The sequence below is a fragment of the Crotalus tigris genome, unplaced genomic scaffold (assembly GCF_016545835.1).
Source record: "Crotalus tigris isolate CLP2741 ecotype Arizona unplaced genomic scaffold, ASM1654583v1 scf7180000024384.25900115:4084858, whole genome shotgun sequence".
Classification (NCBI taxonomy): Eukaryota; Metazoa; Chordata; class Lepidosauria; order Squamata; family Viperidae; genus Crotalus; species Crotalus tigris.
Window position 1 is genome coordinate 2,816,385 of NW_024100554.1, and position 27,893 is coordinate 2,844,277.

The 27,893-nt window shown below is 34.5% G+C and overlaps 1 protein-coding gene across 40 annotated transcripts in view; it reads left to right on the forward strand.

The window, feature by feature from the left end:
- RIMS2 (regulating synaptic membrane exocytosis 2) overlaps nt 1-27,893 on the forward strand; it is a 280,764-nt gene that overhangs the window by 195,045 nt on the left and 57,826 nt on the right. For 29 of the 40 annotated variants that reach the window (XM_039328826.1, XM_039328838.1, XM_039328829.1 and 26 more), the window contains 2 exons: nt 1,035-1,067; nt 13,311-13,411. In XM_039328826.1, the coding sequence (XP_039184760.1) occupies nt 1,035-1,067; nt 13,311-13,411 (134 nt within the window). The remainder of the gene's footprint in view (nt 1-1,034; nt 1,068-13,310; nt 13,412-27,893) is intronic. The other 11 variants (XM_039328857.1, XM_039328820.1, XM_039328824.1 and 8 more) reach the window with 2 other exon arrangements.

The following is a 27,893-nucleotide window of genomic DNA, read 5'->3' on the forward strand; positions in this document are numbered from 1 at the left end:
ACATAGCATCAATTCCTATTTAGTGGAAGTGTAATTTATTTCAGGTTTCTCTATCCCTAGATGGAGAGAAGATGTTTCTAGTATTTTCAGTATTATAGTGCTTCTTATAATCTGGATTCCTAGTGCCAGAATTTACTTTCCTCTAACAGACATCTAATCCCCCAGTGTAACTTCATTGTGTCCAATGGAGATTCATTTACTTCAGGAAGTGTTAGTCTATATAGGAAAGTTATGAATTAGAATGAATTCAGAGCTGATGAATTCTGCTGAGAAATTTGTAGACTCCTATAAAAGGAACTGAAAATGTTCTCCGAGAAGCCATATTGCTTTTTAAGTACATAGACTTGAAGGATAAATTTTAATGTAATGTTTCTGACAATTACTCTGCTTAAATTTGCTTCTGTTAATTACTTGATCATTAAATGAGATATAAAATACTTAAGTGAGGTACTACAATGTTCTGAAAAAAATATTAAGTTGGATGCCATGAGTTCATTATCAGTGTAAAACCAACTCAAGTCAAACCAGTCAATTTTAATATATCTTATATTGCATATTTACAAATGTTCATTATAGTAGGCCATCTAGAAAGAATTATTTTTGTTTGTCTTACACTAAACTTATTTAAAAACTTTAGAGTAATTAATATAGAAGTATCATGGGTTTCCTGTTTAACTTTATCTCAAAATGTTTAAGCTAAATATCCTTGAGCAAAACTAAATTTTCTAGAAAATGCTTCTTCTTTTTCAAGGCAATTAGAACATAGAATGGTTAGACAGATGAAACATTTTTTTAAAAAGATCACTAACTTATTTTTCTGATCCTTTTCTGGTCCTTTTTTGTTCAAATGGATAAATTACTCCTTTTAGTGTTTGCTATCTTTTCTTTTTCCCATTGACTGACTATGCACTACAGGTTTCTTTCTCAAACAATTGTGGCCCTTTCCCTCAGTGTCAGTTTTTACCTTCTGAGTACATCCACTCACGTCCATCTTCTTTGTGTCTCTGTCTGTCCATTGCACGATGTGGTAACAGAAGAAGTGGACTCATCACGGAGAAGAAACCCAGGTCTGTCTCTTCTACTGTTCTATTTTGTTTTTAATTTGTCTGGTGATCTTTGTCAATACATTTCTCATGTTTCATTTTTCATTAATAGTAACACCTGTACACCTTCTTCCCTCCCTCCATAATTTTGTCAATAGTGCATTAATATAAATAGTAACCAATCCTCCAAAATTTGTATACTTTAATGTTGAACATCAAAATTTGTATGCTTCAGTATAACATCAGAACATTACACTTCTTCCTACAAATTTATATTAATAGCCTTCCATGGATTAAAATTTCTATGTATTTAATAGGGTAACATTATTATTGCAGATTTATTGCTGCATTACAGTGATAGAGAATTAAGAAGGTGCAATTCAGATATAATGTTTGATTGCAAGATATGTATGTATGTATGTATGTATGTATGTATGTATGTAAGACCTTGGGCCAATCACACTCAGCCCAACCCTTAGAGAGTTGTTGGGGGAAAATAGGAGGAGTAAGGTATGTTGAATATGTTCTCCACTTTGAGTTATTTGTAAAAATAATAAAGATGGAATATAAATTACATTACATTACATTACACTACACTACATTACATTATATTACATTACAAATGTTAGTGAAGATTTTAAGATGTGGCCTTGTATTTTAAATCGAATACTCATACTCTAGATCAGTATACTTATCTGTGCCTTTTTGAATGTAACTAAAAGAGGGAAGAATGCTAGTAAACATAAAATAGCATAATAAGAAGCATTTTGCTTCATGTCATTGACAATATAAATGTTTGCACTTTTTATATACAATTGCCAAAGTGTAGGGTAGGGATACTGCTTTACAAAAAGGTTTAAAAATATTTTTAAAAACCCTCTGGTTCAATATTAGTTTTTCAAAAAGTAGATCCACCAAACACTCTTCCAAACGTATTCTAAATTAGTGATAACAATGTCACTTGTATGACAGGCTGCATTTTCTCCTTCCAATCTCATGCATCCCTCAAACTGTCTCCTCCCCAGAACTTCCCTCCCATATGTATTGGAAAGATACATTTTTTCCTAATAATTCAAGAAAATATCTTCTTTTATGGTCGGTCATGCTAGATAAAGATTTTTTTTCCCCAAGTTTGTTAGTGTAAATCTATATGCTATTAGCATGAATGGACCTGGCTATAATAGAATCTAACTAGGAAAATGGGATTAGCAACATAAACAATTTATGTTGATAACTGATTTTTTAAAGGCTAAAGTATTTCATGAGATGTTGTATCATTCAAGTACTGGGGTTTATGCCACATTTTCCCTATTAAGATAAATATCTTTAGTCCTAGACAAGTCCTATGAATATAAACATTCTTGAGAAACTCTGTCCAGATTATAGCAGATGGTAGAATATACCTGATTTCAAAAAATTAAGCAGAGTCAGACCTAATAAATAGATGGATGTCAGACCAAAAGGAAATTTCAGGGCTATAAAGTAAACTGCAAATAAAAAAAATATCCAGAAGTTAATACCAACCTCTTTCATATTGTTGCCAATAAATTAACGTCAAATCGACTTAGCTTTTTAAACTGCATCACCATATTGTAAAAAGAGTCAGAAAGGGATTAGTGTTTATCTGATGTAATATCCATACCATTTGGGATTCATTTTATCTATGGTATCACCAGTTTCATTGTAGATTTGTTTATTTGGCTCTGATAAATAAGTTAGGAAAATCTTCTTTGGTAATGGCCGGGAGGCCTAATATAATGGTTGTTACACTGGGTTGCCAATGATGAATTGGTATACAGTACATGGAAGTGAAACTGTTAACTGTGGCCTAGCTATATGGTTCAGTCGTGCCATGTAAACATTCTCAGAATGTTTCTTTAAAAATAAATTCAGAGTTAAAAATTCCTGTTAGATGTTGTTTCATTTATTTTGCTTTATCTTAAAATATTAAGTCAGGTAAAATTGGAACATGTTATACTGCAAACTTTTGACTAATTGGAGAGTAATTTGTACTTAAGCTAAAATGTTCTGCAACCACATTTGGAGTATTACTATCACTTGATAAGAAAGCTAACTCCTATCCAATATTGCTAGAAGAGGATATACACAAATTTTTGTTTCAATTTCTACAATGTTTGGCTTTTTCAAATATTTCTGTTATGTTTCATTCACATTTTTCCCATTAAAACTGCATAAAAATTCATATGGAATTTATATGCAAATACATTGTGGAAACATTTTTCTTCAGTCTATGTCATGTAGATATTTTCTCTAATGTATACATTTTATGTATAAATTTCAATGATATATTCATATTTATCTTCTGTTTGATCTGAAAATTGCACTGCAATATTTTCAGAAGCTCAAAAGCCAAAGGATATTTGTGCTTTGGTTGTCCCAAAGTCATTGTGCTTTGGTTCTTATATTAATTCAGATTACATCAGTTTATATTACAATGCCAATATTATTATTTTAGGTAAAACTGGCTTTTTCCCCAGAGCTGGAAAATAGAACATTGTTTTCCTAATAATCAAAAAGACAAACCAATAGAATTCATAATTAGTTCACAATATTTCTTTTTGACATTACCATAGATTTCTATGATAAGTATTCTCAGAGTATGATGGAAGATTGGGAAGTCCAAAACTGTATTATCAGATAGGAGGAAATGGCTTTGAAGGAGTTGAATTCATAATAGAACACTGCATAATTCTTTATTTCTTAGTTCAGCAGAATGTAGAGGGGTAGCAAAAAATGTATAGAACCATAGGTTGGGTTAAAAACTCCATTGGAGTTGGGTGGCTTACGTCTGTTCTGTGTACACACGGACAAGGAGTTCCAAAGCATGATTGACTTGATTGCTCATGATGAAATATAGAATTACTGAAAATTACAGAAGAGATGAAAGATTATGAAAGTAGAGTTATTTTTTCATAGGATAAAGAATACATCTTAGGAATAGATATGGGAAAAAAGAAAGCTAAAATAGATCAATGATGAGAAAAGAAATTATTAGTGTTATATGAAAAACATATTAAAAGAAAGATTAATTTTTTAACAGAATGAACGGAGAGTGAATATGAAGAAAAGGGTATGGAAACTGAAAGAATGTTATGGAATGACACAGAAGTATCTGAAGTTATTCAAATTGGGAGCATTAAAATGATAGTGAAATTCTAAAGTGAAAAGGATGTAGATGAAGAAAAATGCACATAAAATTGTTGATAAAATGATAAAAGGTATTCATGTATAGGTGGAAAAGGTAATTGCATAAAATGTAGTTCAAAGAGAGCAAGGAATGGCTAAGATAAAAAGAGGCAGAGAAAAAGTTGAAATAAAAATATTTCTAAAAGTGGTTGAAAAGGGATAACTGGGAAGCCTCATGCAAAATGAATACATTTAAAAGTAAAAGTGGTAAAATTATTGGACTGAAGTTGAACTGAGAGAAATCTGTCAGGAATATTTTAGAGATTTGCATGGGAATGATGATAATGATATGTTAATGACTGACATTGAAAGGAATGCTATAAATTCTGTAACATGGTTAAAAAAATGCTTGTATGAATGGTTTAGCCGGAGAAATGCTAAAATACTGCAATGGTTTGCTTCTGGATTTCTTTAACTTTCCTAAATCCATTACTGTGTATTGGAAGAATGCTATTCTTATTCTATAAATCAAAGGAAAAGATAAATTGCAGAGGGATTCATTTATTATGAAGGCTTGGGAAGTGTTTGTCAGAATTCTGATGTTTGGAAATAAATAGAATGCATAGCAAATGTTAACACTGATCAGGGAACAAGAGCAGGTTGTTTGATTCTTTGTGGTTGTGTAACATTTATCGAAAATGTATTAAAATGGTCATAGGATATTGGTTAGGGATGTAAATATACATTTACTATTGTGGGCAGACAATGTATAAATTCATGAATGGTGGTTCACAAGAAGAGACATGTATGTTTAGTGAATAGATTTCTTTTCCTTTTTAATTCCTTTAAGAGATTTGATATTTTTTGCTCACAACTCACTTTTCTGTTATTCCCTGAATAACAGAATATTCCCTGTTATTCCCTGTAAGGGAACAGAGTGGTTGACTAGTACTGTATGTAAGCAACTAGAACCTGAGGTGAATGACTGAGTGGTTAAAGTTTCAAAAAATCTTTATTATTTCTTATATTTTTGATTTAAAAAGTAGAAGATTGGTTGTAAGTGACCACTAGTACCTTAAACAGTAACTTGAATGTAGAGAAGAAGAAATTGAAAATTAGGCTATAGAAATATTGGTGACAATAAAGTACTCCTATATCATAACTTCTATAATTTCAGTATACATTTACTGCCAAAATGACTGTTATTAACATTTCTGTATTTATACTTTAGTGCAAATTGATGTTAATTTTTGTTCAGTTTATAACCATTTATTAAGTTAAAATAAATTAGCCTATTGATGATAATCTAATATTATTTTGGTAATTCTCTATGGAGTTTATTTTCAGTATGATGTTATTATTAACTGATGATCTGCAGTGTGAATCCAGCATTTTAATCTGCCTAGAGTTTCCGTGAATAGTTATAAATTGTCTGGATAAATAATTGTTAGGTAATTTTCAGTAGGTCTCAGACATATCCACTTTTATACATTTTATAGAACTTTAATTTCATAAATAATTTTATTTCAAAATTATGTTTTAATCTACCTTAAAGTTACAGTGCTATTTTGTACTGACTGTTATGCATAATTCTTGCAGTCTTTTCTACAAGATCTTTCTGGTTTTCTAGATTTTTAAGAAAAAAAATACACTTCTTGATTTTCTTGGGAATATAATTGTCATCCATCGCTGCACCGATTGAAGACTCTGCATTGGTTTGCGTATCTAACAACCCAGGATGGCATATATCACACTGCAATCTCAGGAAGGAAGAGTGTTTAGTTACATTTTCTTTCCAATGCAACAATATAAAGGACCTTTTTATGGTACTTCAGCTGTCTGTGTATAAAAAGTACTCACGGTATGAAAGCAATAATCAAGACCAGGTTGATTGATAACAAAGTATTTTTTTAAATCAAATTGGTGCTTCTTTCTTTGAATGTAAGTAATAGAACAATGATAGCAAACCTTTTGGACTCAATGTGTCAAAAATTAAAAAAAATGTCTAATTTGATTCTTTTCGCATGTCAACCTTCTGCCCTCTGAACAAATGAGAAAATATTATTTATTTATTCATTTAATTAAAAAAAAATTGATCCACCACTTACCTTCAGGTAGAAATCTGTTTCTGTTGAAGGCAGGAGACCTTCATTCTTGAAGTGGCTTTTAAGAATGCTGTTTCACAGACTCCGAAAACTGCACAAAAGCATGCCCGTTCTTGTGCGATTTTCAGAAGGTCCTGAAGCTAGGCAGGAGCACACCCTGAGATTAAATTATAGAAATTTAAACCATTGGATTACTTTCACATTAGAATATGCTTTATCTTTCACCTCATTAGGATGGGGAGTTTTTTGTTTCTTTCTACTCATGGATTTTCTATTCACTTTCCTGAAAACTGTATGTGTCTGTCAATGTTTTCCCAACTCTTTTTGGAATCTTTATCAAGCTGTGAACATACTGTTACAAAACTAGAAGCAAAACTGTCCCATCTTCCAGCTTATCAGGGAAGATGAAGAATTCTTGATTTGGATACAGGAAACACTTGGAGAACATCAAAACTACCAAAAGACCTCTGAAAACATCATAAAATCAACTGGAGGGAGCAGAGAGATGGAAAAATGTGTCATAAAGGCAAAAATTATCAAAATTCGCTGTCAAAAGGAGCTGCAGAATAGATTCCAGGATAACATTACTTATAAACTTTTAAACTCCTGAATGAAAAGCAGCTTCACAGATTATGGAAAAAGACTTTACAAGTTCTACAAGAGGAAAGATTCCTCCCTTTGCCCTGAAGAAAAGGAAGTGATAATGATTGGAAACTCTTACTAAGAGGGACTCAATCAATAATCTTATTGGTATGTGAGAAATATGCTATTTTTCTTAGGGAAATATTTGGGATGTCATGGAAAAAAGTTACCAAGACTCTTAAAGCCCACTGACAATTAACCCTGTTTTCATGAAGGATAAAGGACAACACTTCAAGGGACTAAGAGGCTCTAAGAGTTTGGAAGCTCTGGGGTGTTTTCGTCACTAATTGCTTTCTGTCAACAATATGGCCCAGAAGGAGAAAGAAGAATACAGAAAGTATCTATTGACTACATGTATGATGTCAACAAGAATGGTGGTTTGAATTCTTTTAAGAATAAGATGCAAGATTCCTGGCAAGACATAGATTGCACCTCAGAGTAAATGAAGGGATTATATTTGGACCCTGCAAGGAAGAATTAATACTGTAAAAAATCTCACTTCAAGACTTATACACATTTTGAGAGCATGTCTGTGTTGATTTCATTTAAATATTTCAGCAGATTAATAAATTAATGGCTAATTATTTTATGGAAGGAACAAAATGTCAGAACTTCTTTGTTAAAGTTACATTTTTCTTTTGATTATGGTGATTTTAAACAAATATTATTGTACTTATTTGTTAACATGGATCATGTATTCCAATGGAAATAATATTAAATGCATACCATTATGGGTTCAATTTGAGAGTTGTTATTTAGTACTCTTGCAATCTTGATAAGTACTGGTTACTAATTAGAATAGGGATTTGGTTACTTTCTAGTATTATTTGAAAATGGCTGGTAAAATCTGTTTTTTTTGGGGGGGGAGAAATATGAGTTCATAAAGGAATTACTCTCTCTAATGAACTATTAAGTAACAATACATTTAAAACATCTGCAATTCCACAAAAGGAATACATAACTTACCTAGAAAGGCTAAATGGCAATATGTACTGTTAAAACATTTAGTATCTACATTGTTTGGGCCCCATGTCTTGCAATCTCAGTTACACCTCAGATTTTAAAGTTGTTAATGACTTTTATGGAAACTAAACAATTTATTATTATCAAAAAATTAAAATGTTATAAATACATTTGGGTCATATCCATTCAATTTGTAATACAAAGAGTACTTGTTTAGTGATGCCTTGGAGAACAATTATTCGCTGTTATGATGAAAAGGTGACTTAGTGGTCATATTTAAAATCTTTATGGTACTGTACAACAAAGAAAAGTGAAGTACAATTATAAACACAGTCACAGACATGTGATTTTTCACTTAGTGACTGCTTCATTTAATGACTGAGTTGCTCATTCTAATTGTGGGTATTTGCTGGACTCTCAGTGTATCATTAAATAAAATTTGGTTTTTGCTAGAAGTGTAATAAATTTGACAGAAACTTAGTATATATGCTATGAAGCAGTTTGTCATTGCCTTCTTCCAAGAGCTGCAAGAGATTTACTGACCCAAGACCATCCAATTCCTTTGTGCCTAAGGCATGATTAAAACTCACAATCTTCCAGTTTCTAGCCTGATATCTTAGCCAAACTGGCTGATTCCATGTTAGTTAGATATTATTGTTATGGTGAACCAGATGCTTCAAAAAGTTAAAGGCTACATATGTCAGCATTTGATTGAAATATAACTCTATCTATCTATCTATCTATCTATCTATCTATCTATCTATCTATCTATCTATCTATCTATCTATCTTATCATCTAAATTCTATTTATACCTAGCCATTTTTCAGACAATTCAGGATAGCTCCAATAAAGTCATGGATATCAATAAAATATTTCACCTTATGAAAAACATCAGATAGATAGAGTTTGGAGGGTTGCAAAAAAGATGATTATGTACTCATCAAAAATGTTATATTCCTCCGGTTGCTAAATGTCAGCTCTCCTTCTTTGAATTACTGTAAGGTCCCATCTCAGCTAACCACCCAAGAAAGTAGAACTCTTGAAATAGGCATTGTCTCAAAAGGAACTTTTATTAGGGGTTAGTGACAGTAGGGAAGTCAAGGCAAGATCTGTGGAAAATCCCATTTAAACGGTATAGTTAAACAAGCAGTCTTCCTCTGTCCACCAAAGTCGTAATGCCCATTTGAAATCCAGCCAATCCACAGGTGGCATGATGTTTGGGTAACTGGCACAGTTGGCGCGCATCTCAAGGTCTTGTCCAGTTTCGTTTCTCCATAACTGTCCCCCTGATAAGGGAGGCACACTGTCTTCTCAAGTGGGCAGAGGCGGGAAAGGAAAAGTAGAAAGTGAAAGTTATCCCAAGTGAAAGCAAATCCCCCCCTCCCAGCAGAATGGCAGCCCCAAACAAGAGTACATATGCAGGGAAAAGAATAAGGATTTGGGGACCTGACAGTTACTTTTGTATTGACAAAGAGGCAAGACTGGGCAATATGTATTGTCTGTGTTTAATTAATGTTTTAGAAATCAATCTGTCTTTGAGTGGGCTTCTATATACATAAACACATATTTAGAAAAAATAAGGTAGATACTTGGTGTTTGCTCTTTTAATTTTAATTTAGTGTAGGTTTTTTTTTCACTTTTGAAGGAGATTTTTTGGGGAGGATGTTATTTTTTTTATGTGGTTTGTTGTTCATTCACAAAGTTGTGTCCGATTCTTTGTGATTCCATGGACTATAGCACTCCAAGCCCCCTTGTTCTCCGCTGTCTCCTGGAGTTTGCCCAAATTCATGTTCATTGTGTCAATGACACTATCTAACCATCTCATCCTCTGCTGTCTCCTTCTCCTTTTGCTTTCATTCTTTCCTATCATCAGGATCCTTTCCAATGAGTCCTCTCTTCTCATTTGGTGGCCAAAATATTTGATCTTCAGCTTCAGTATTTATCCTTCCAAAGTACAGTTAGGATTGATTGCCTTTAGGATTGACATTTGATCTCCTTGCCATCCAAGGGATTCTCGGGGGTCTTCTCCAACACCACAATTCGAAAGCATTAATTCTTCAGTGCTCAGTCTTCCTTTATGGTTTACCTATACAGACCTTTGTAGGCAAGGCCATGTCTCTGCTTTTTAATATGCTTTCTAGGTTTGCCATAGCTTTCCTCCCAAGGAGCAAGCGTCTTTTAATTTCATGGCTGCAGTTGCTGTCTGCAGTGATCTTGGAGCCTAAGAAAATAAAATCTGTCATTGCTTTCATTTCTTCTCCTTCTATTTGCCAGGAAATGATGGGACCGATGCCATGATCTTACTTTTCTTAATGTTTCAAGCCAACTTTTGCAATCTCCTCTTTCACCCTCATCAAGAGACCTTTTAGTTCCTCTTCACTTTTTGCCATTAGAGTGGTTAAGTCCACATATCTAAGGTTGTTGATATTTCTCCCAGCAATCTTAATTCTGGTTTATGATTCATCCAGCCAGCATTTCATATTATATACTCTGCATATAAGTTAAATAATCAGGCTGAAAATATAGGTAGTCCTCGACTTACAACAGTTAATTTAGTGACCGTTCAAAGTTACAACGGCACTGAAAAAAGTGACTTCTGACTGTTTTTCACACTTAAGACCATTGCAGCATCCCCATGGTCACATGATCAAAATTCAGATGCTTGGCAACTGACTCATACTTATGACAGTTGTGCTGTCCCAGGATCACATGATCATCTTCTGTAATCTTTTGATAAGCAAAGTCAGTGGGGAAGCCAGATTCACTTAACAGCTGTGTTACTAACTTAACACCTGCAGTGATTCACTTAACAATTTTGGCAAGAAAAGTTGTAAAATGGGGCAAAACTCACTTAACAAGTGTCTTAGCCACAGAAATTTTGAGCCCAACTGTGGTTGTAAGTCAAGGACTACCTGTATACAGTCTTGTACTTGTACTTTTGAACCAATCAGTTGTTTCATGTTTGGTTCTAATTGTTGTTTCTTGACCTGCACACAGATTTCTCAGGACACAGGTAAGGTGGTTTGGTACTCTCATCTCATTAAGAATTTGCCACAGTTGTTGTGATCAAAGTCATTAGCATAGTCAATGAAACAGGAGTAGGTGTTTTTCTGGAACTCCCTTGCTTTCTCCATAATCCAGCAAATGTTGGTAATTTGATCTCAAGTTCCTCAGCCTCTTTGAAACCCAGCTTGTATTTCTGATGATTCTCAGTTCACATATTGCTGAAACCTAGCTTGTGAGACTTTGAGCACGACCTTGCCAGTGTGTGAAATGAGTGCAATTGTACGATAACTTGAACATTCTTTGATACCCTTTTTTGGGATTGGAATGTAAGATCCAATCCTGTGACCATAGTTTTCAAATTTTCTGGCATATTGAGTACAATACTTTAACAGCACCATCTTTGTTGTTGACAATGCTTTCTAGGGCTCATCTGGTTTTGCACTCTACCAGGATGATGATTAAGGCATGAGTGACTGTGAGCAAGGCCTCCTGATCCAGGAAAGGGTGCAATTATGGCGCAACCCTTCCCCAGCCATGGCTGCCACCTGCTCATCAGGCAGGAGACATAAGTCCAAGAGGACCCCAGATTGCACACCAACTCACTCCAGGGCAGTGCAAAGATAAGAACTCACCAGACTGTGGGGAGAGAGGTGAATAACCCAAAGCCACTTAGTCTAACCTTCCAACGATGCATTCATCACATATGAGTCCATCCTCTTTACTGGTTGTACTCTTTCTTGCTACCATTCCCAGCATTAGAGCCTTCTCTAGAAACCTAATATTCACATGGTGTGTCCAAAGGATAATTTAAGCCTGGTCATTTGTGCCTGTTGTGAAAACTCTGGATTGATTTGTTTGATGATCCATTTGTTTCTTTTCTTCTCTGTCCACATGTGCTACCCAACTAATTACTGCAATATCACTGCTGACTAGACAGTTGTGTTTAACCAATAATCTATTCTTTTCACTCAGTATTTTGTTAAGTCTTCCAAAGCACTGTCTTTCTCAGTGTTCATTTATTGTATAGGTAGAAAAGGTAAAGAGAAAGGCAGCCAAGGTAATAATTCACTAGAGCAAGAACTGGGTAAACCATAATGTCACTGTTTAATTATCTATCTGTAATGTCATGAAAGACATTTTCCAATGTTTATTCTAGTCTGAGAAAAAAAACCATTTCAGTTTATATCTTGCAATCATATAATTCACCTCTAAAAGTTAATATTACACCTGAAAACTTTGACCTCATTCTGTTGTCCTGTATATTAATTTATGCACATATATTTTTTAAAACATTGTGCTGAGCTCAGTTGTGATTGATATGCAAATTACATGTGCAGTTCTCTTAATTACAATTACTGAATGCTGGGTGTAATTCAGCGTTTTCTATATTTATTTAATGGTTTAGAAAAAAAGGAGTCTATTTTGAAAAAAACCCCTCATCTGTTTGTTCTCTCTTGCTTCTCACAGATTTCAATTTTGATGTTGTTTATATAGTTCACAAAGCCTGTTGCAGTTTTGTTTCTCCATGCTACCACAAAGTAGAAGTCAGAGCAAATACTCTGTAGTGGTTGTCTAGACTACTATTAGTTCATTGTATGATATGGCTTAAGTAGCCATTTTGTTGGCATCCTTTGTTAGCATTTCCTTCAAAATGTTATCTTTCATCTGCTTTTGTCTGACATTTGATCTCAAATATTACTAATTTGCCGAAGGGGGAAAAAAAGCAATTTTCTGCTTAGAGGTTTCCTCCTTAAAGAAGTAGTCCTAGAAAATTAAAGTCATCCTATTTTTCAAGATTTGCGAACGGTATATGTATAATTCATAATATGTTAGCATGTTCCAAATCAGGAATTGGCAAACCTTTCAGATACTGGGCACAAAAAATTAAAATAAAAGAATTACAAATATTACAAAAAAAAAACCCCACCTCACAAAGAATCCAGCCAAATTTTCCAGCATTTCAGCTGTTACCCTTCAGAGCTCGTCCAATGCATGAATAATAGAATCCAATGCATTTAAAATAATAGAAATACCTACTCGTGTTACAGTTAAGCTAGCCAGGCCTATGTTATTGCTATATGATTTTTAAAATGATAGAGATGAATAGTAGATGTTACCCCTTTCAAACTTTTCTGTTTTCAGTGTGTTGTTTTTGTAAAAAGCCATTGATTTCCCCCCCTCCCGTTTGACAATTTATGTGCAATCGTAATCCTAAATTAAAACATTATAACTTACATGGTTGAAATTAAAATTTATAATGATCTTTTGATATTTGTCAATTAAGCTGTTTTACTCATCAAAACAAAATCATAGATTTAACTTTTAAGTTATATTTGAATAAATCTTAAATGTTCTCCATTTTGGTTAAGAATGCTGAAACTGGTTTTATTTTGAACTTGACAGGTACTCTGGATGTTGAAGAGAGAAATCGTCAAATGAAAATGAACAAGTACAAACATGTAACAGGATCAGATTCCAGGCTGGAGCAAGATTATCATTCCAAGGCAAGGGCATTTTGTTTTGAAAAACAACAATATATGTAATTGTCTAACTTGATGAGGCAGTAAGATGCTAGTAATTGTTTCATGGGTAGCATATTTAATTAAGAATGCAATGTTGTTGTGCATGTTTATTAGGAAATAAATTAGACTACAATAATTCTTTTCAGCTCCTACTTTTTTCCTTATCTAAGCTTCTAGAAAAGCCCTTATGAAGGACAACAATTTTAAGAGTATTAAGAAGGTGATCTCAGGAGCACTATGGTTTTGTTGTCTGACAGAAACATCATTTTCCTTCTATGCACTCAAAAAGTGCTCTCTGCAAAAGTATAAAAGAAAAAGACAGTCTATAGTAGTACTATTTACTCCCATAGGAATGCGTATAGCTAGGGCTAAAAGATTCTGGATCATTGTAATTCTATCTGATAGGAACTGGTTTACTAAGATTAGAACTTACCAGGGATGTTAAACAAGTGTCCATTTAAAAGTATTAAATGTCAGATTAATTTTGTGATGTGCAGTAATCAGCTGTGAATTTAGTAGCCCATCAATGATGATGAAATAAATATCTGAAGTTAACCCTATACCCCATCCTTTACCCTTGTGTGTAGACATATCCTAGACCCTTCTTTTTGTAATTTAACATTGAGGGTTTCAAGATTCAGTCCTCTGTGTAATATATTGGGCTATACTATTACGGATATGAGTAGATGATTACTATCTGGCACATAAATGTGAGGTGTGCTCAGTTGCTCTGAAGCATATGGATTTACTTTGACATCCAGTAAAATAAATGCAGAGGAATTCAATTCCTTAGCTCTTTGAAAGAGCTACATTTTTTCCCAGGAAGCCTATAACTGTTCTATGCAACTGCCTCACAATTCTAGGAAAAGACATACTTTCTTGAAGGAGTTACAAACAGCTGCTACATTTGTGCCTCTTACATTCTACAAAGCCATTTTGTAATTCAGTCCAAAGCTCTGTACAGCCCTCCAGATAATTTTTATTGAATTCTGTAAAGAATGATTGGCTGATAGTATTATCCTTGCTGCTGGAATGCAAAACCTAATACTGAATAAACATTAGTCAAATGATATTATGCTATGTCTTGCTTATTCATCTAATTTGATAAAATGACTGATACACTCTTAGTAAATTAGTATGCTATTTGTCTATTCATCATGTGGTAATTATGAGCAAATGTTTTCCTTATATTCGTTATAATCTTAGAAATATTGATAAAAATGATTTGTAGCTGACATTATATGTATGTGTGTTTGCTTAAAGGACTACATGTCATGAAACATGCAATTATTTTAGGAAGTATGACTAGTAGCATCAATAATATGGTGGGGTTTTGTTTTTGAGATTACACCCTCCAATATGTTTTCACCAAGCGGGCTACTTTGAGTTACTTTGTCAATAGTCTTCAGAGAGCCTTTTCAGGGATAATAGTGCTGCTGCCAGAGGGAGGAGTTGAAAACTAGAAGGATATGGTTTTTATGTGGAATGTACTGAAGAAGTGGATCCCCAGGAGGGAGGGGTTGCATTCCTGAGGAGTAAGAGTCTACTTGGCCCAGTTATTATGTGAGAGAGAAAGAGGGTGAAGAGAGACATTCCCTAATAGTTTACATATTGTAGATGCGGATAGTAAAGTCTTCTCAGTCTGGCAAGATTTTGTCTATAGGTGTGAAACAATAAAAATCTCACCTTGTAAGAATTGGCAAGTGTCATTCTTGGTTTTGGACCTGACAGTGTTAGCCTTCTTTTAAGATGGCCAGTGGACTTCCACAAAATGCTTTTTTTGTTAAATTAAGGTTCTGGTTGCATTAAGATTATTGAAGTCTTCTAAATCCAATTAATAATATCAAAATGAAAAGTAGTTTGTGTGGATTCTAATTTTATATTTGGCTATGTAAGATATCTTGGATGATTAAACATTTGAACATTGGCTGATCAACTAATTACATTGCATATATATATATATGAAAGTTACAAGCTTCCATATAATGTCTGATATTCTGCTATGTGCACACTCACATGCATATCTCTTATAGAACTTAACCCTCAGATATTATGAAAGTGTTTTAACTCACAATTCACATAAGTGTAAGCAGAAACAAAATATGCATCTTTCTGAGATACATTTTCTACATAAAATATAAAGTAGTAATAATTCACTCTTTGCAATGGATGAAGCTAATTCCACTTCTATCACTTTGAGAAAGATAGATGGTTGCTATGCACTATGATGATGAAAAAATGAAAATATAATGTTATAAATCCCATCCCTTTCATATTTACATCCTGACATCCCAACATATTTTTTATTCCATCCCCACCTCCATGGGCCAGATGTCACTCAGAGATTATCAGAGATTCCAAGTTCTACTATACCCTGTGGCACTGCCAGACATTTGTTCATTATAAATGCCATGATGGAATATATGTGAAGCTGACACATTGATTAAACATATATAGAATGAATCATTACTGATCTGACATTTATGGACTGAATCATTATCCCAACTTATAGGATATGTTGTTTACACTGCATTTGTTTGCTAAGCCTGAATTTGCTTCTTCTGTAGGCAAGTCAGATATCCAATCTGTTTAGAAACACATTTGAAAAAAAAGTGTGTCGATATTTAATTTAACAAATTAAATCAATTGATTTAAATTAGTCAAATTTTGCAGGCATATCTGAATCAAATTTAATGAGTCCATTGAATTAACATGAAGGATGTTAAGTTCTTTACTTGTACATGAAGTGAGGATTGTATATAAAGTAATATTTCAGGATTACATTTATTTTAGCAAAATCAAAATCTGGTGGCTGGTTTATTACTAAGACTGCAATTTTGCCGACTTTTATGTGAAAGTAAAAGAATAGAATGGGATATATCATGGAGGAGCTACGGTTCTTAAAAGAACTAAGAGACATCTAGAGCGCTGCTAGAGGAAAACAAGGGATGAATCCAACTGGACATGACTTAGAGCTGCTATTAAGCCCTACTTCATGGCAGTAAGAGCAGCAAAACACCACTATTACTCCACTTTTATTATGTCTGCTATGTGCTCCCAATGGCCCTGTTCAGGATCACCCAGTCCCTCCTGGCTCAGGAGGTTTCAGATATTCATATTCAGGGCCATGCAGAGGAATTTAAACACTCAATGGACAAGGTTGCTTGGATTCATTCCCAGCTGGAACCCATGCATGGTGCAGATCCATTTGAGATGCCTGGAAAGATCTTATCTGGTTATTGTGGAATAATTTGACCTGTTGAACCTGATGAAATGGACAGGGTCTTTGATGCTGTCAGTGCAACCACCTATCAATTAATCTCTGTCCTTCCTGGCTGGTGAAAGTCAAGGATGGTGACAGCCAGGCAGGTTTAGGCAGTGACAAATTCTTCATTACCGGAGATAATTCTGGAACTTTTTAAAGACGCCTTGGTTTGTCCCTCCTCAAAAAACCATTTCTTGATCCCATCTGTCTGGACAATTTCCATCCAGCTCCCATCTTCCCATTGTAGGGAAGATGGTAGAGAAAGTAGTTGTATGGTAGTTTAAGAAGGCCCTGGATGAAAGGGATAGGTTTAATGCCCAGTTATGGGACAGAAACAGCATTGGTTGCACTTGATGATCTCTAGCGAGTGTGATATGGGATAATGGATCCATCCTTGTTCTCCTTGACTTCTCAGCAGCCTTTGATACCATTAACTATGGAATCCTTTGGGGCTGCTTATAGATTGTGGGGTTGGATTGCACAGTCTTGTGCTAGTTTGACTCCTTTCTTGGTCCCAATCAGTGTTGATAGGGAGTGAGAATTTGTGGTGTGCTGCAGGGCTTCATACCCCCCCCCCCACTCCTTTTTAACATGCACATAAGGCCACTGGGCAAGATCAATCAAAATCCTGGGATGAGGTTCCATCAGTAAGCTGATTATATTCAAGTTTACATCTCCATCCTGGGTGACCCAAGTGATGCTGTTGTTGCCCTCTTACAATGTCTACAGGCTGGTAGGGGTCTGCATAGGGGACAACAGACTTTGGCTGAACCCTGGTAAAACTGAGTGGCTTTGGGTGTGTGGAGCACATTCAGTTCTGGATGGGGTTGCACTATCCTAGATAGATTTGGTGCACAATTTGGAGGTTCTCCTGGATTCACAACTCCTGTTTGATGGACATGTGGCAGTCATGGCTAGGAAAGCTTTTGTGCAACTTTGTGTTGTGCCCCAGCTGCACCTTTTTCTGGATTGGGACTCCATGCACTCAATCACTCAAGCCCTGGTCATCTCACATTTGGACTACTGCAATGTGCTTTATATGGAGCTACTCTTGAAGAGTATCCAGAAGCTTCTGTTAGTGCAAAACACAGCTGTATAGGCAGTTCTTGAGGCCCCCTAGGATGGCCTATGTTACACTGCTGTTCTATGAGCTGTATTAGTTGCCAGTTTGCTTCCAGGTCCAATTCAAGGTATCTGTGGGTCCAGGCTATCTGAGGAACTGGCTCGCCATAATGGGACTAGCCCATCTTCCCCAGCAGAAGGGTCATGCTGTGGACCCTATTGGTTAATGAATTTCAGCTGGCAGGGTCCAGAAGAAGAGCCTTTTCTGCCATGGCTCTTGCCCTCTGGAACATCATGCCTCCTGAGGTGAGATCCACGCCTACCCTATTGGCCTTCCAAGAAGGATTGGAACATGGCTGTGCCAATTAGCCTTGGGCCCCAATGTGTGAATTTTGGAAGTGTCTAAAGATAACACCCCACCTTCTCCCCACTTTGCTTCCTTCCTCTCCATGTAGGTCAATATTATTTTAAGACTTTTAAATTTAAGATCTCTTATTTATCGTTTTAATGTAAACTGATTGGAAGCTATATAGAGTCACGTGCAGCAAGTTGGGTAACATATAAGTTTAATAAAGAAATAATGAACAATTAATCAGTGGAATGGCTTGCCTCTGGAAGTTGTGGGTGTGCCATCATTGTGTGTGACTGGACATTCATTTGTTCAGAATGGTACAGGATCTCCTACCATGGGCAGAGGATTGGAGTGGAAGAACTGCAATGTCTCTTCTAATGCTATTATTTTAAATTCTACATTCAATAAATAATTCTGAGCAAAAAAATAGTACAAAATAGGTTTCTACTGTAAAATTCGCCAAATCTGCCTGCAGACTCCCACTGATTTGTGAAGGTTATGGTTCTTTGCATTTCTACTCCCTTTCAGAAAAGATAGTCAGTTGCAGCCCTTATCTGTATAGAAATGCTGAATATAGATTTCTTGGCAATAATACAAAAATGACTTCCCTTTACCTTCTTCCAAGATGTCTTTTTTAGTTTCCAGCCTTGGAATTTCTGAGTCATCTATTCTCCAATTCCTAATCAGATTTCAGCCATGAATTGGAGTACAGCTGAGCAGTTTATATATTCTGAAAGCTCTTTAACAGGCACAGATTGTGATTTAAGGCATGGAAGTTTTCATATAAGTGTTATTTGATAATTGGTCATTACAGTTTCTATAAAAGGATATTAGAATTTCTGTTCTATTTTGTAAAGTATTTTCTTATATTTCATTTCTATGGACATTGGAATTGTTTCATAAAATGAAAAGCAGAAAATTTCCACTTGTTATAAATGGAATCAGCTAATCCTAAAATTGTTATAAGCAGAATTTTAGGCTAAACTGGCTGATCAAAATTAGTTTTGGGGAAACTACAGATATCGAAGGTATCGACTAAGGGAAAAAGGAATTACAAAACTGACATTCACTTAAAGCTTCTGTTCAGACAACTGTACAGTAGCTATATGGGAAGAAATTAAACTAAAGCATATTGGTGCTTTATGCTCTTTATTCAGCATCTTAATCCCAAGGATGCTTTTTCAAAAGGCAACTGGACTTTCTTGGTTTTTTTTCTTGAAAATGTTTTGCTGCTTATCTAAGAAGCTTCTTAAGTTCTGAAGAAGTTGAACTTCTTGGATGAGAAGTTAAACATTTTCAAGAAAAAAACCAAGAAAGTCTAGTTGCCGTTTTTAAAAAATACCCTTGGGACAACTATGACCTGGATGATTGAGAATCTCCATAGACATTCAGCATCTTAATTTACTTCTCATTCTCTGGATCAATTGCATTACAATAAAGTGGTATTAATATGCATTTTATTGAATTCATTTTAGTTTTATAAAAAATATTTGTGTTAGAAAATCTGATAAGGACTTCTGGTTTGTCATTGTGGCTGCTGCACATGCTAGAAGATGAGATGCATCTTCTGCATTCGATTTCGTTCCCCTGGTGGACTCTGGAAAGGGTCGAAAGTTGCCCTGTAGGGGCGACAAGCAAAGAGGGGACCCCCATTTGATCACAGGAGGGTGGCAGCCTTCTGCTTGATCTGGGGCACCCCTCCAAACCGGAGGAGGAAAGACCAGCCATAGAAATATGGCTCGTCACTAAGCTGCAGACAGCCGAAGTCAAACTTACAAGCACTTCTAAAGCAACGTGGATGAAACAGGGTGAGATCTGATCTTCTCTTTGAGATCTTAAGTATTTTCTTTTCCTGTAAAAGCTGCCCAAAGTATCTTTTCCCCATGTGAGGAGACAGGGAAGGGAATTTCTACCCCACTCTCTAAGAACAGTGGCGACTGACTACCCAGGGGAGTTAAAGTACTAAAAGAACAATTTTAATCTAATTGGATTTATATGTTTCTGAAACTTGGGTACCCAAAGTTTGATTATTTTTACTGGAGACTTTTATCTACAAAAAAAGAAATAAAACTGGAAAAAGGATTATAACAATTTTGGACTTAAAAAACTTTAAACGGCATAGGTGACATCTTGTGGTGAAGTTTGGTATTACGATTTGTTATTGCCTAAAAGAGACTTGGCTTGTAGCTCAGTCTTCAGATAAAACTCTTTTGACCTTAATAGATACCACCTGTGAGAAACTCAGCTGTAAAGAGAATTTCTGGGTGGCATAACTGGCCTGCTTGAACTATGAATGTAAACCTTTACTGACTTTCAGAGCTATATGTGGGGAATTGCTTTCCTATTTCTTTATATGAGGAACATTGGTTATTACATGAGATGATGAAATACCTTGGACTATAAAATCTTACTTGACAAACGACTTCTACTATAAAGACCACCTATAATACATGAAATAGAGGTCCCATACCTAGTTATAAAATTATTTTTAACGTCTGATTTTAAAATCCTCAACTTAACACACTATTCAGAGAATATGGATGAAAACCAGGAAAAGATCCTTTCCGTGTTGAAAGCAATACATGAAACCATTCTTTCAGCTTGTGACAAAATAAGATTTATTTATTTATTAGTAAAATTTATATGCCGCCCAATCCCTAGGGACTCAGGGCAGCGTACAAAATTAAAACAACAACTATAACAATTAAAAATGAATACATTCACACAGCATGTCCCAATTGAATCCCGCCCCCCCCCCGGGGACATCAACCCCAGGCCTGCCGGAACAGAAGAGTTTTAATAGCTTTCTTGAAGGCCAGCAAGGTGGGAGTAGTTTGAATCTCGGGGGGAAGTTGATTCCACCACGTCGGAGCCACCACAGAAAAGGCCCTTCCCCGAGGGCCCGCCAGATACAACATAAAAGAACAAGATGCCAGCTTAGATATACAAACGCAAATTTTGACTACAACCAAAGAACTAACAACGCAGAAGATAACAGAAGAAGTGGAACAATCAAATACTAAGAAAGAGGACTCAATTGACCAACAAATACAGTTAATTGAAAACCGAGAAAAGGGAGTGACAACACTGAAAATGGAAAAGACTTTCTATATAAATCAGAAGAAATTTGAGGAGAAAGAAGAAGAACAGATTGAATGGAAGATAAACATATCAGGGCAATCATGGGGAACTGGAATAATAGGGAGACGATCTAATGAACACAAATGGGCTAGCCCTTCCAAAAAAATGGCAACTAAATGGTCTCTCTTATTTCAAATAATATATATATAATAATAGAGGGAGATCTATTTGATGATTTAAAAGCACTGACATGGAAGGCTAGTTGGCAAAGGAAGAAAGCCAGAATAAGGTTGAAGAAAATTGGAGTTTTGATTTATTAGAGGGGATTTCATATTACTAATTAAAGGGTTAAAGGGAGAAGTTGAGATAAGGGGAATTTTGGTCATTAAATTTAAAATATTTGGAAATTAGTTGAAAATAAGGATTCTATTTGTTACTATTTAAAAATTAGATCCAAAAGGAAAAATTATGAATATGCTTGATTTATTGATTAACCCAGATAATATATATAATGGTTTTGATTTATTGAAGGGGATATTGTATTATTAATTAAGTGATATGGTGGGAAATAAATAATTTTTAAAAAATAGAATAAGACTATACTCAAATAGATAAGATGTGTATTTTGAATATTAGCTTCTGTTAGGAATTGAGATAAGGGAAACTTTGGTTACCTAAAGCCTGGAAATTATAAATATCAAATGTTATATTTGAATATTGATGGGAAACTAAAAATTGGGAAAAAACCAATAACAGGACATTGATAGTCTATAAAGATCAAATGTAAAAATTTATTGATAAATGTAATAATGATGTTTTTACTTAGTTGATATAATAAGAACTGTATTAGTTTAAATACGAGATAGTAGATATTAAAGGAAAAAGAGAGGAAATATTTAATGTTGTAACTTGAGATTTGTACTAAAGATTTTTGTATGTTATTGAACTATTGATTAACCCAGCCACCATGTTGCTTTTTAAATACCTAAATGTAAAATTAGAAAACTAATAAAATATTATTTAAAAAAAAGAAAATCTGATAAGGATTCCTTCAATTCAAGTCATTAATAAAATGTTGAAGAGGGTAAAGTGGAACCTTGCAGAACTTGATAAGTATTTAGTATCTTTTTGTGTATTTCCCCAACATGTTGGTATTTGTGTGTTCCAATGTTTTTAATGTTGTAATATGACATTGAATCTATTTTGATTTAGCAGCCGTATAAATATAATACATTATTATTAAATTATTATTATCTCACTTGTTAATTTCCTTTGGCTTGATGAGGAATCATGGATGAGTATGATTTTTGAGCCAGCTACATATCAACTTAATAGTCAGGTCATTCTATCCATAATTTAACTATCTGGCTAACGAGAATATTATAGAGTATTTTGTAAATTCTTTGGTAAAACTGAGAAATATTGTGTCTCCAGAATTTTCATTTTTGATGATAGAGACAACCTGTTCCTGTTCCTGATGATATTTTAATAGTTCTCCAGGATTTCTCAAAGGTAATATATAATGTGAAAATTTAACTAATATGTTCTCCAGCATACATATTTCATAATAGGTAACTGCAGCTGTCTTTTCAGTGCTATCATAAAAATCTAGAGGAAGGCAATAGAGAGCCAATTGCCAGCAGTCCAAGGTTGGAAACCAAAAACAGGCAAGCTGGTGCTACTTTTATTAAAAGATTATAGGAACAGAATCTTGCATGTCTGAATGCACTTTCCTCCTTTCTCCCTTTATCTTTATGAAACTAGGGATAGTCATGTCTGAGACACTCTCAAATTATATTTCTGCTTCCTAGTGAGACACTCTCAAATTATATTTTTGCCTCCTAGTGAGAATTTTTTTATCTGACTATTTTCTGCCTATACCATCAACAGAGAATTGCCATTATAAAGAATGTGTTATTAATGACAATTAATATTTGGTCAAGAAAATATAAGGCAGATAGGATACGTAATCAGAGAAGCGTGAATGAAACTTTGAAAATACTAGAAGATTTAAGTAATTTAGATATCTTAGGGATAGATATGGTCATACAAGCCAATTTAATAGAGATTGAAGAAAGATTTTGTGTTTCTAGAATTTTTCTCAGCATATGTCATTATTAAACTAAATATGCTCTTGAACTTATCTTATTTCTTTATCCTTGAAAAATAAGTACAATTAGTCCTCTACTAATGACAACAATGGAGTACAGAATTTATGTTGCTAAGTGAAAAATTTATTAAGTGAATTTTGCCCCATTTTACAACTTTTCTTGTTTCATTTGTTAAGTGAATCATTACAGTTGTTGAATTAGTAACATAGTTGTTAAGTGAATCTTAACAACTTTGCTTGTCCGATGGTCCAGAAGATGATCACATGACCCCGGGACACTGCAACTATCATAAATATGAACCAGTTATCAAGCATCTGAATGTAAATCACGTGACCAAGGGAATGCTGCAACAGTTGTTAAGTGTGAAATATGATTGTAAGACACATTTTTCAGTGCCATTGTAACTTTGAACGGCCACTAAACGAATTGTAGTAAGTCAAGTACTACCTATATAGGATATGGACAAATATTGTTTTGCTCTGCAAATCTGAAATTTTACTTATGAGTTTTTAATGAAATAGCAAATGATTTTGTTGTTCTTAGTTGCGAAGTTGTGTCTGACCCATTGCGACCCCATGGACAACGTTCCTCCAAGCCTTCCTGTCCTCTACCATCTTCTGGAGTCCATTTAAGCTCACGCCTACTGATTCAGTGACTCCATCCAGCCACCTCATTCTCTATTGCCCTCAATCTTTTCCAGCATTAGGGTCTTCTCCAGTGAGTCCTTCCTTCTCATTAGGTGGCCAAAGTACTTGAGTTTCAACTTCAGGATCTGGCCTTCTAAAGAGCAGTCAGGGTTGATCTCCTCTAGGACTGACTTATTTGATCGCCTTGCAATCCAGGGGACTCGCAGGAGTCTTCTCCAGCACCATAATCAAGGGTAGCAAAACATGATTTGCTGGTAAACCAGGAGGGGGAAGTTCATCCGTACTTACAAAGTTTATTGGGTCATACCAGCTATGGCTGGAGATAGGAAAAGAACTTTGCTGAATTTTTGAGCTAAATAGATTCGTTTTCTTGAAATAAAGAGTTGGGTGATGAATTATGCCAGCTGAAGTCTTGGGGTATTTGTGAAGCCTCGCAAAGGCCCTTTCCTAGGAAGCACAATGCTATTTATCCAGGAGATGCCTCCACATTTTTTTTCAGAGTAGTTGAGGCTCCAACAGCAGATGCTGGAATTCTAGGATTTCATTAATTTCAGGGTACATATTTTGTCTAAAACTATAGTACTGTAAACATATTTTATATAGTTTACAATTCTCTGCTGCTTATTTACATTATCATATTTTTAAAACCTATGATCATAAATCAAACATTTTATATCAGCAGTTTTATTCTTTGACAATTAGTGATAAGATACTGTTATAAATTCATCTAGATTTCAGACCTGAAAAACCTATTTGCACTTGTATAGAAGAATAGTTTGTTTCACTAGGTTTGTACAATATTTGGGAAATTTTCAGGGCTCAGGTTTGAAGAAATGTGAAACACATATATGTTTCTGATATAGACTATATTTTTTGTGAAAAGAAATGTGTTAATGCCAGTGTGATATGTAGATATAAAAACAATTGCCAGAAGTTAATAACCACAAAAAATGACTTGACATAGGCACAATGTACTTGTACCTGTTTGTCAATTTTGTCAAAGGTACAGCTATTCACTTAGATAAAGCTTAAAAATATATATTTTAAGGTTTCTTTCTCTATGTTTAATATTATTTATTTCCAGCTGCATTTAGTGGTAGTTCCAGCAAAGACACTTTCACTGTTACTTTAGAAAGTTATCATGAAAATAAAATTTATATTATGCTTCTATTAAAGAAGGAGCAATAATTTCTGGCAGCATTTTTTGAATGTCATGAAAAGTGAGGAGAACATGTTTACTTATTTAATATGTCACTTAATTATATTGTAAAGTATGAATAGAAATGTTTATGAAATCGTCTGTTTCAAGTGTTAAAATAAATTAATTGGTGTTGGTGAAATAAATAGGCAGCATAATTTCCTGATCAGTTTCTAGCAGCAGCAAAATGTCTTGAGCCAGCCTAAATGCTACTTTTTTGATCTGTAGAATAATTTCAAATTTGGGTAGGATTGCTGGGAAGAATGATATACTATACTAGATTACATAACATAATGAATCTCAAGATTGGTCTTATTTGAAGCACTTTTTAGAAATATATACAGAAAATCTGATAATTCAAATTATGCTTCCAAAATGCTTATCTTTATACAGATAGTTTTGTATAAAGGACAATTTTATTGAGCCCAAAATTGCTGTTGCTAAACAAGACAGTTGTTAAGTGAATTTTGCCCCATTTTATGACCTTTCTTGCCACAGTTGTTAAGTGAATCACTGTAGTTGTTAAGTTAGTTTACACAGTTGTTAAGTTAATCCAGCTTCTCCATTGTCTTTGCTTGTCAGGTCACAAAAGGTAATCACATGACTTCCGGACACTGCAAACATCATAAATATCAGTCAGTTGCCAGTTGTCAGAATTTTGATCATGTGACTATGGGGGGATGCTGGAGTAATCATAAATGGTGAAAAACGGTCATAATTCACTTTTTCAATGCCGTTGTAACTTTGAATGATCACTAAACAAACTCTTGTAAGTCAAGAACTATCTGTATTAGTTTTACAATACTGAAATTCAGCGTAGAGGGATACTGGGTGTCAGATCATTAAAAGCTCTGATGTGATTATTGCCTGACCATCTACCTCTAATATTATTGAAATATTGATATAGTCATAAGCATGTTAGCAAAGGAAGTAGGAGTTACTAGAAAAAAATCTAAATAATTTCTACTTCCATATCATATGATGGAGGAGAGATAGAAATGCTAATTTAGAAAATGATATAGTGAAGAATACATCAGGGTATATGTCAGCTGAACCAATTTTTACTTCAAGATTAGTACTATAATATGTTCAATTTAGAATGTTGATAGTTATTAAAAAGCATCAATTGCTTGTAGATTTCTAATCTGAATATATCACATCTAACCTTCAGCATCTATAACATCTTCTTTTTATATTCAGAATTTTGTTCATACGAAAAGCTTGATTAAAGTACAAGACCACTGGATAATAAAAATAGACACCAAGAATCTAAAATAAATAGCAATTTTATTTAAGCAAATTAGAATTTTAAACTTCCAGTCTTCATTAGCATGCATAATCAGAGGTATCCATTGAATTGTAAATTTATACAGTTAGTGTTAGGAACAGGTGTTATTCCTGTCAAATGAAGAGTTCTACCTTTATGATATATTAATCCACATAGTTAATAGCTAGCTTCCTGTAGAAAGTCTGAAACCATTCTACATTTATATTTACTTTCTTAGCTAATTTACTGGTTAACTCACTTGTTTTAATCACTAAAAAACAGCTGTCAGTAGTTATGCCTTCAGCCTCCCTAGGTCTCAGTTATTTTTAAATAAATGCTAAAATCCTGAAGTAACTTCTGGTCAATAGCTGTTTAAAAATAGCAGTATGCTTTCACCCAACATCTGGGGCCTATAGGGTGAAAGGATAAAAGCTCTTCTTCTCAAATCCATGAAGTCTACACTTCCTGATCCTGCTCTATTCTAGTTAGGTATTTTAATCCTAATCTATGTGTGAGATAGAAGTCTACTGAAATGTGTTTGCTCATATGGCACAGGAAAATTGAGAAAACTTGGAATATTTTCTATAATGCAACGTTCTAACCTTCTAGCGCAAAGGTATAAAACAACATATAAAACTTACTTTCCCCTTCAAGCGATATATCAATCTTGCAAGAGATAAAGAAAAATAACTTTAATATAAAAAAAGATGAGCTATATGACGCTCTATTTTTTAAAATATATACAGTGTTCTTGGAAGATTACAAAATGGCACTGTTCCACTTGAATTAGTAATTTGGGAGATACTGTAGATATTTTCCAAATTTCTTAAAAACTTCCAAACATTTAATAAAGAAAAAAATAAATCTTCCATTCAATTTTTCCATATCATCATTTGCACATAGAGTCAATTTGGCATGGAAAAGATGGTTAAATCATTTTTTGTTAGATACTACATTCCATAACTTTCTAACTGAAATAAAGCAATTGTTTCCAGAGATACCAGAGTTTTAGTATTTTTAGATACTGTCCATACAATAAAAGGTGCGATGAATGTATATTTCAAAGTTAATTAAATTAGCAACAGTTGTTGTTTTCTAGTACTTAATACTTGAGAACAGGTAAGCATGATGATATAACTCCAGATTCAGCAAATCAAATCCTCCTCATTAATTAGTTATTGCATTTTCAATAAAGATATTCTCAGAATCAAAGAAGACCATAGTAATTTTCTAATTACTAATTACCCCCACCACCTCGGTTCTCTCCCCCTAGCACCATCACTGCTGCCTGCCACCTGATTGGCTGGCAGCTTTTTGTCCTGTGGAGTGAAACACAGGGAGAAACAGTGCCTGGGGAAAGGGTTGGGATGAAGTGCTGGGGGGCAGAGGACCAGAGGACCATTGGTGGTTGACAATGGCCAGGGGAAGGCCAGCAGAGGAGGAAAACTGTCTGTGAATCAGTTGAGGCAGGTGGCTGGGGG